Source organism: Macaca fascicularis, chromosome 4 (assembly GCF_037993035.2).
Source record: "Macaca fascicularis isolate 582-1 chromosome 4, T2T-MFA8v1.1".
Taxonomy (NCBI): Eukaryota; Metazoa; Chordata; class Mammalia; order Primates; family Cercopithecidae; genus Macaca; species Macaca fascicularis.
Window position 1 is genome coordinate 171,439,471 of NC_088378.1, and position 9,610 is coordinate 171,449,080.

The 9,610-nt window shown below is 58.6% G+C and overlaps 1 protein-coding gene across 1 annotated transcript; it reads right to left on the bottom strand.

Moving 5' to 3' along the window:
* Nucleotides 1–690: 690 nt before the first annotated feature.
* FOXC1 (forkhead box C1) lies at nt 691–4,651 on the bottom strand. The gene has a single exon (XM_045389916.2). The coding sequence runs from the start codon at nt 4,124–4,126 to the stop codon at nt 2,471–2,473; it is 1,656 nt and encodes a 551-aa protein (XP_045245851.1). The 5' UTR covers nt 4,127–4,651; the 3' UTR covers nt 691–2,470.
* Between the last annotated feature and the right edge of the window lie 4,959 nt (nt 4,652–9,610).

Below are 9,610 nucleotides of genomic sequence, written 5' to 3' on the forward strand. Positions count from 1 at the left end.
GGGGTGGGGAGAGGAAGGAGCTCCAAACGCAAACAGAAGCCGGGCCCGGGCCGCCGCGGGTAATTACAGCTAATTAGCTGGAGAGCGTTCCCGTCGCGAGCGGCGTCCAGGAGGCCGGCGTCGGGGCGGGCGCGACTCGGAAGGGACTGGGCCTCCGAGAAACGCCCCAGCCGGAAAGCCAAGCGTGGGCCGCGCGGGTCTCCACCCGCCAGCCCTACTCCAGAGAGTCCAACCAGACACGTCGAGAACCGCACCGTCTCCGGCCGACCTGCTCGGCCTCGGGCTGGGCCCGCCCGCCCGCGGGGACAGGGCCGGGAGTCACCTGCTGCAGCTCCCCTTCCGGGCCTCGACACCCCACTCCGGCCGCGGGCCTTTGTCCGCCAATCCCAGCTCCTCGCTCGGCTCCCCAAAGTGGAGAAAGACACCAAACTCCTGCAGACTGCGGGGGAGTCTTCGCCGTCACCCCCTCCCCTTCTCCTGCCCCGAAAGAGGCTGTAACCCGAGGAAGCGGGAGGCAGCCCCGGGACCTAGCGCCGCGACAGCCCAGAGAGATTCAAACGGGGCCGTGAGGCCACCCCCAGCCGGCCTGCCCCAAAGAGACACCCGCGCCAGCGCCGCTGCGATCTTCCCGGCGATTAGGTTACGACCCTGGGGGAGGGGACCGAGCGAATCACAGGCCACGTAGAGCAGTTTTTGACTGAAATTAAAGTGTATTTATTTGCAGCAATCCTTTAACAATGATCAAATTTTGACAACAAGCAACAGCAATTACTGCTTAAGTGTTGCCTCTAGATAGGAGCGGCAGATAGCAGGAAACTGTATTATCTCCAAAACAAACTGCAAGCCCCCCCACGCCTGTAATCAAATCGCCATCTCCCCAAAGTCTGATTGGCAGGGCAGATCACCCTAAGATAAGGAATTTATTACATTTCCTGGGTTATTTACAAAAGGGGGAGGGCCAATCCGGATTGTCCCCTAGGTTTAACTGTAAATTAACAAGAAAAATTGGTTTAAAAAGAAACCACCCTAGACCAAAGTGTTCTGCTCCTCTCGCCTTCCTTCTTGTTATTGCTTTAAATCTTTTTCAAAAATAATTGTTCTACAAACATATTTTCTAAAATAGTTTCCCAAAGATTAAATATCCCTTTCCAACCCGCAGTATATTTTTTAAAAAGCAATCCTTCTATGTAATACATGAAGGATTGTAAATGGGGGAGAATTATATACATACATTTAAAAACTAGTTTATGTTTCCTTTTATAAAGGACTGAAATTAACAGGAAAAAATCTATTCAGCATCTGGCTCACAGGGATGTGTAATTTGCATTGCAATTTTATATGGAATACACAAGCCAAATATTTGTGCATATCTGGCCGCACAGTCCCATCTCTGGGCACACAGGTATCACCGTGGTAAGACCGCGGCTGATTCATGGGCCTAAAATTTCCGAATCCTGGTCTGTCATTAGTGAGAAAACGTATTTGTTTATATGCCAACTCCAATCTGTTTAGAAAAATATCTTTTTACTAGCCTCAAAGCAAGCTGACTATATAGCACATTTTGCAGAAGATGCTGCAGGAGAATAATTCTAAACAAAAAGACTTTCAGTAAAATTTGACACGGACTAGTCAGAGGGTTTCTCCATTTTTCAGAGATTTAGGTGGAGAATAGGTAACTTCTAGTGTTTTCTCTCTGAAATCTTTTTTCGTAATAATTAAAGCTCTATTAAAGTATCCAGACATATAGGTCTCATTCAAACTGAATGGTAATTTATTAATAAACAATGAATATGTTCAACAAAAAGAAAAGAGGATAGAATAAGATTAATACAGTTTCCCTTTTTATAATGAGAAAAAAAGCACAATTTAAAGTTTCAGGCAATTTAACGTCAGGTTTTGGAAACACTTTCTGGCGTTTGGTCCACGACATCCAACTACAAATTAAAAATAAATTACTATGTTGCAATTTACATTTTAAAACAAGTCCATGAATAAAAAGAAAGCGACTTTCATAAACGGGGACTTTCCCCTCCCTTCAACATAGGATAAAATAATATCTTACAGGTGAGAGGCAAGGAAGAAGGCAAGAGAGGGGAGACGGGGGGAAGGGAAAGCAGGTCTCTGAAAAGCGAGAAGAAACTTACGTGTTATCTGGAGTAACACTGTCCTTTAATAAACCATGATTTTGCTGTCTCTGTACAAAACAGTTTACAGGTTTGTTTATTTAGATAAGGCAAAGTGGAGGTGGCTCTGAATTAATCTGTTAAGAAAATAGAGTTTTCTTCGTGCTGGTGCTGGTGAGCTGAATTTTTGGAGGGATATTCTGTTCGCTGGTGTGGTGAATATTCTCAAGGTTTTGTTTTGTTTTGTTTTTTAATTGGATTTTTTTTTTTAGTTTCGATTTTGCCTTGATGGGTTCCTTTGGCTTTTCCTGCTTTGGGGTTCGATTCAGTTCGGCTTTGAGAGGGTGTCAGAACTTGCTACAGTCATAGACGAAAGCTCCGGACGTGCGGTACAGAGACTGGCTGGAAGGGAAGGCCATTTGACAGCTACTATTCCCGTTCACTGGAGAGTTGTTCAAGCCGATCCTCTGCGACTCGAACATCTCCCGCACCGAGTGGAAGTTCTGCTGCTGGCCCGGGTAGCCTGCGGCCGCCGCCGCCGCCGCCGCGCTCGCCAAGTGGCCCAGGTCTCCGCCTGCCTGGTTCAGGTACCACGAGGTGAGACGGCCCTGGTGGGCCGCAGGGTGGTGGCCGGCCTCCTGGCCTCCCCCGCCGCCGCCGCCGCCGTGACTCAGGGACGACGAGCTGCTGCTGGTGACCGGAGGCAGAGAGTAGTCGGGCAGGGGGTCGTCCACGGCCGAGCCGCCCGCGCCCCCGGGCGCGCCCTGCAAGTGGCCCCCGCGCTCGCCGGCCGCGTACAGGCTCATGGCCTGCAGGTTGCAGTGGTAGGTCCCGGCGCCGCCCGCAGCCCCCGCGCCCCCCGCGCCGCCGCCGCCGCCCGAGCTGCCCGCGCTGGAGCTCTGGCTGCAGGGGGAGCTGTAGAGGGAGCTCTGACCCGGAGAGTAGGCGCCGAGCGCCAGCGGGGGTGCGATCCCTGCGCGCGAGGACGCTGCAGCCGAGGCCAGAAGGCCGGAGCCGAGCTCCGCTGCCGCGCTCTGCGGCGACCCCCGCAGCGACGTCATGATGTTGTCCACGCTGAAGCCCTGGCTATGGTGCGGCGGCGGAGGCGCGGAGGGCGCGGGCGGCGGCGGCGCGGAATCCGCACCGTCCAGGCTGAGCGGCCGCGCCGAAGGCAGGCTGCCCGGGGGGCTACTCCCGCTGGACAGGCTGCTGCTGCTGCTGTCGGGGCTCTCGATCTTGGGCACCGTGGCGGCGCTGCCGCTGCCCAGGGCGGCGGCCGGGGACAGGGGCTGGGGCGGCGAGGGGCACGTACCGTTCTCGGTCTTGATGTCCTGGATGCGCACGGGCGGCGGCTGCGGGCCGGGCGCGTTGCCGTCGGCCTGCTCGGGCGGCGCGGGCGGGGGCTGGCGGCCGGGCGGGGGCGGCTCCTTGAGGTGCAGCCTGTCCTTCTCCTCCTTGTCCTTCACCGCGTCCTTCTTCTTGAAGCGCCGCCGCCGCCGCAGGAAGCTGCCGTTCTCGAACATGTTGTAGGAGTCCGGATCCAGCGTCCAGTAGCTGCCCTTGCCCGGCTTCTTGTCGTCGCGCGGCACCTTGACGAAGCACTCGTTGAGCGAGAGGTTGTGGCGGATGCTGTTCTGCCAGCCCTGCTTGTTGTCCCGGTAGAAGGGGAAGCGGTCCATGATGAACTGGTAGATGCCGTTCAGGGTGATCTTCTTGTCCGGGGCGTTCTGGATGGCCATGGTGATGAGCGCGATGTAGCTATAGGGCGGCTTCACCATGTCCTTGGGCTGCGGCTGTGGCGTGTAGGGCCCGTAGGCGCGGGCCATGCCGCCCGGGTACTGCTCGGCGTGCGCAGGGTGCGAGTACACGCTCATGGGGGCCGGCATGGCGGTGTAGCCGCCCCCGGCCGCCGCGGCCGCCGCGCGGTAGTAGCTCTGCTCGCCGCCGAGGTAGGGCACCACTCCCAGGGAGTTGGGGCTGGACACCGAGTAGCGCGCCTGCATGGCCCCCGCTCGCCGCCGCCCCGCGCCGCCCGCCGCCCCCCACCCTCGCTCGGGCCGGGCCGCGCCGCGCCGGCCGCCGAGTCCGAGTCCGGGCCCGGCCGAGCTGGTGCCGGCCCGCTGCGCTGTGCGTCCGGCTGCGCTGCCGCCTCTCCCGGCGCTCGCTGGGGCTGGCTCCTCCGGCGCCTCGGGCTACCTCGGGGCCCGCGCGGCCGCGAGGCGGGGTCGCTGCGAGGGGAGAAGGCCGGGCCGGGCCGCGGCAGACCGCCTTGCAGGAACTCGCGGCGCAGCTTCCAGGCGCAAACGGGGAAAAGCAGACAAAAAGAAAGAACAAGCAGGCGCCCTTCTCGCCACACTGCCTGCGCCTTCCAGGAGACTCTGCCCCGAGCTGCCGGCGAAGGCGGCCAAATAACCAGGGCGGGGGGGGCCGCGCGCCGGCCGCCTGCCCGGGCCCCGCGTCACCTTTTCTCGGTCTCTCGCGCGCCAACCGCTTAAGGAAGCATTGGGAAAACTTCTGAACTTTTGAGCATCCGTCACCCAGGCGAGGACTTTTTTACGCAGTTACACTTTTTTCCGGGCAGCGGGGCCCCGCCCCGCCAGCGGCGGCAGCCAATGGGAGGTGAGAACCGCCTCTGAATGAGCCGGAGGCCGAGCCCTGCCGGCCCGCTCCCGGAGGCCGGAGGACCGCGGGGCTGACCACACGCGCGCCGGCCGCCCTGGCCCGGGCCCCGGCCCTGCGCCCGCACCGGCGCCCGGCCCGCCGTCGGTTCGCCCCCCGCAGTCCACCTGCCCGCCGCCGGCGCCCGGCAGACCTCCCACCCCGGGCCCTGCGGACCCACGCCCGCTCTTCGCGCAGACTTCCTGGGTCCTCCCGGGCCCCGTGCAGACCCTACCTCCGTCCACCGCTCCCGAATGGCCCTGGCGTCTCCGCCCCGCCTCGCGCTGGCTCGCACCATTCCTTCGCCCGCCCCGCCGACGCCAGCCCTGGGGTCGCCCCGGCCTCTCCTCCCCGCCGCCTCTCCTCTCCCGCAGCCCCTTCCCTCCCTTCTCCAACGTCAGTCTCACTCGGGTCTTTGACGTCTCCGGCTTTTCTCCACTTGGAGGTTCTCCTGTCCTGAACTCGGCTACAAAGGACATGATTTTGAGGGCTCGGTCACAGCCAGGCCCTGTTCGCGGTGGGGAAGAAGACTCGTTGCCCATCTGGCCCCCCTCCATGACCCCTCCCCAGTCGAAATTAAGGCAAGGGGTGCGGGGCCCTGCTGGGAGTTTCCGACGGCCGTTCACCCGCGAAGCATGAGCCTGCCCCACTGCGGGCCGCCCTGCTTCTCTCCCCCCTCCCCGGGGGGCCCTTGGCGGCCTGAGGGTGCGGGCGGCAAGGGCTGCGGGAGCACGGCTGCTTCCCCGCGCGCCCCTGCTCTCCCGCGAGGGTCCCGCCGCCTCGCCGCCGCCCCCTCTGATTGCGTCAGGCGCATTTCGGCTGAGATGAGGGGTCAGGCTGCGGGCTCGGCGACATTAGCAGGTGTGATGACAAGAAACAAATAAATATGTCTAAGAGCTTAACGCTTCCCCAGGCCAGTCTCCATCTCCACATGCGCGGGGCTGCCGGCTCGCAGACATAACGGGTGTGTCTGGGAGAACGTACAGGATCGCACCTGGAGGGCGGTTCAAGGATTCTGGGGGGATACGCACAGAAGGGCCCCCGCTTCTTGTGCACAGGCCTGAGATTTGCCGTCGCTGGGTGGTTGGAATGGGACAGGAAGAAGAGAAACGAGGGAAAGAAACGAAGGACCGGGAAAGAGCCAGGCCTCCCCCGCGACCCCGGCACGGCGATTCTGCATTTTAGCGACTTTAGGAGAGACCCTCCCGGAGGCTGAATCCCAAGTTGTTCACTAGAAGCTGGGGGAAGTGGCGAGTTCAGGAGACTGCAAAGAAGCGTGCGTGACGCATTTAACAGCTCCGCTCCCCATGATTTCCGACCATCTGTTAACTCCAAGGACATGTTCGGGGCCCCTTTTGTCTCCCCTGTTCGAATCCCGGCTTCCTCACGTTGGCAGGAAAATTCAAATTGCAGCTTCGGCTGTTACATGTGAAGGATGCTGACGTGTAGCAGGCGCATCTCCGTGTCACCTGAACATTTAAAAAGTACTGTTTCATGATGGACATTGACATCGAAGAAAAGAGGACCTGCCTCTTCTGGAATTAGTCTTTGGAGGAGGGAGGGTTGCCCCGAGGTTGCTCTGAATCCCGGGGCCGCTGCCTCCTGGCCTGCTGTGCGCCGGGGTCTCTGGAGGCTCCTTTTCCAGGTGGTTTGCAGGCCAAGTCACTGGTGGGCTGGAGAAGCACCAACAGGAGGCTCAGTGCTTGCTGGTTGCCAAGGACACTAGACAGGGGCGAGGGTGGTGGTGAAGACCCACGACTTGAACACTTAATTCGTGTTCAGCCCCCAGCCCGGCACCCTGAAGGTCTTATCAGCGCACTTGGTCGAGGCTTTAAGCAGTGCTCTGGCTTCAGCCTGGAGGAGATTTAAGTGGTCTCCTTGAACACCTCAACAAGTGGTGAATTCGGTCTTTAAGCTGCTTTTTGCACTGCTAGCGGTGCGCGGAGATGAACGCAGCGATTACGGATGCTTTGTTTTCCGAATGCGGGAAACGCCTTCGGCCCCGAGTTTTGCAACAGGCAATTGTGCCCCGCCGCCCCCTCCCCCACCAGCCTGTCGCCTCCTGCTCTTCCCTGCCTCCTCCCTCCATCGGCCCAGTGAAGTGTAAACAGCTTGTTATGTAAATTGCAAATCGAACTGCAGCGGTGTTCTCAGCTCTCTGTTTTGGGTATAAAAGTTGCCGTTGTGAAATTAGTATCTGGCATGCGAAAAAAAATGGAGGGATGTGGTTTTATCAAGATCAACTTTCCACTGGTTTAGCTCTGCATATTCGCCAAGAAAAGATATTTGCATTTGTGTTTTATAAACTTACTCGGAAGCAAGCCTCCCTCCAGTAAGCGACTTGATTGTATTTCAAGCACTTATTTCATTTTTGTTGTTAGTGGTGTTATTTGAACATTAACACGCACACATGAAGTCTCTGGGGGAACAGGTTAAAGTTTTTATTTTCAGGTTACAGTTTTTGATACCCCTTTCTGCTACTCCAGGGGGCGCTTCAATCATCCTCTTCCGCACCTCTCTTGACTCATTTGGCAAAAGAGCCCCCACAGGAACCCTTCGGCTTCTTTTCTGACACCTCACGTACTTGCAGCCTGAAGGCCCCGCAGGCGACAGCGGTAATGGATGTTTGGTGGAACCCTCCCTCGGCCCACACTCCGCCCCTGCCCAGCAGGCCGGGCAACAATTCCCAGGACCCACCGAGGAGTGCTCAGCTCGGAGGAGGGGGAGTGACGTCACAGCGATGTTCGAAACAAAGTCTCCCCTGGCCCCACCATAGAAAAGCACCAGGAAGGGGAACGTGGCGAGCACTCCAGGAAATGCTCGGATTGGGGACCAGGTGACACTGTAGGAATGTGTGTGCTGGGGGATGGGATGGTGTCCTAAATACGGGTCACCAGGAGCCAGAAGGCGCTCTCTTTCTTTTTCTTTTTCAAGTAAAGTAGAGGGAGTGGAGATCGGGATGGGGGCAGTCCCGAAAAATCACTCCGTAGGGGTGTGAGCTCCGGGTGTGAGCTCGGCTCTTATAGTGCGGATTGTCCCCGACACAGCCCAGTCACCTCTGAGGTGTGCCTAGACGCCCTCTCCCTTACCTCCCCGCTTTCTGGCTTCTCCATCCTCTGGGCTCTGGGTTCAGCCCTGAAAGCTGGACTGTGGGCTGGAGTGGGGAGGCGAGGGCAGGTAGGATACCAGCTTCAGGGGGAGCTCCACCTGGCCCAGGACCTGGGGGACAACAGAAAACGCAGGCTTAGAACATGATGGAAAGCGCTTCTCCTGCTCCACTCGGGTCAGTGATTCCTGGGGGCTCTGCACACACAGGAGGGAGGCTGCAAGTCCACAGCTGCCTCAGCATCTTTCCCTTTGCTGAGGGAGACAAAGTGGAAGATTAAGGCAATTAACCTCAGAAGGCCACTAGAAAACTGCCCACTGGGCTGCCATCACAGACCACTGGAGCAAGGTCCGCTTGGGGGTGTCTTTGAGCTATTTAGACTACTTAGATAATTGTCTGAGTTCTCCACTTGGCCTCCTTTGCTTAGACCAGAAGCCCAAGGGTAGGGGAGGATATCCTGGTATCAATGCCCGGTATTCGTTTTCAAACCACCAGGCCGGCAGGCAACGTTTGTCATCGGTGCGACTTTTCAGCGGAGGAAGGAGTGGGGACAGAACATCTGTGTGGCCGCGACCTTGAGTAGATACTCCTTAGCTAGGGGATTTTCAAGTAGAGGTTTTGTTAGCACAGTCAGCACAGTTCCAATTCAGCCCAATTCAGCCCCCTCCCTAGTAGAAAAATAACTTCTACAATAAACGAAAAGAGCGTTTGGTTTTCGATTGTTTTAAAGACAAAGTGATCCATATTGCCTGTCTACATGATTGGATGAATCCGATAGTTGCCCTCCTAGGGGCAGACCTCCACGGGAAGTTTGTGTGACGGGATAATTTAATGTCATCTCCTAACTCCCCTAGATGGGCGGTTCCCCTATTTACTCACCCAGGAGCAAGTCAGCCAACACCTGCTCGTTCCCGCCTCGGGATGGCCCACCTGTCGCCCCTTTGCAGAAAAGCCCCCGCCTCGAAGGGCGTTTCGGGGGCTCAGAGCCGAGCTAAGCTGCAAGAAGGGGCCGTAGGGAATGCGGGAAGTGAATCTTTAACTTTGGTGCCCGGCTTCAAAAGACTCAGGGCTGCCTGTGTTCAGGCAGAGGTAAATGGAGATTCAAACTGTCACCTTGCATTAACAATCCGGAATAAAAATAAAATTTGTAAAGGGATAGATGATCGGAAAGAACAAATGGTGCGTGTGTGCACGCACGAGCTCCAGTTTCTCCCCATCCAGGTCCCCAGCGGACCCAGAGCGGCCGCCGCACTCCACGGCCTGGGAGGGCAGAGGCCCCGCAGCCTCCCATCCTGGGCTCCTGTGGGGCGGAGTGGGGGGGGGGGGGGGCCGCGCACGGCGGGCGAGTCCCCAGGTCCCAGAATCTGCCAGAGCCAGGGTGCGCGGCGCAGGGTGCGGCGGGCGCCGGCCGTCGGAGGACTGCAGGGCGAAAGCGCCTTCCTGGGGCTGGAGCGGAAGGCGTGTGCGCCTGCATGGACGCGCCTTGGCTACGGGTGTCGGAAGACAGGGCTTTGCTCCGTGAGACAGACCCACAGACAGCTCCGGAGCCGCCGGCGTGGTGAGGTGGGCTGCAACCTTGCAGGTGGCGGGCTGTTCCCGGGTCTCCGGCCCCGCGCCGCAGCGGACCCAGGCGCCCGGGCTGCCGCCAGCCTTCCTTCCGAGGGCTCCCTTGGCAGAGCCCTGCGCCCTGGGACCTTCCTTCCGAAGTCCCTCACCCGGGTCG

What these genes read in the sequence shown, in the direction of transcription:
- FOXC1 (XM_045389916.2), bottom strand. Translation starts at nt 4,126, where the DNA reads ATGCAGGCGCGCTACTCGGTGTCCAGCCCCAACTCCCTGGGAGTGGTG.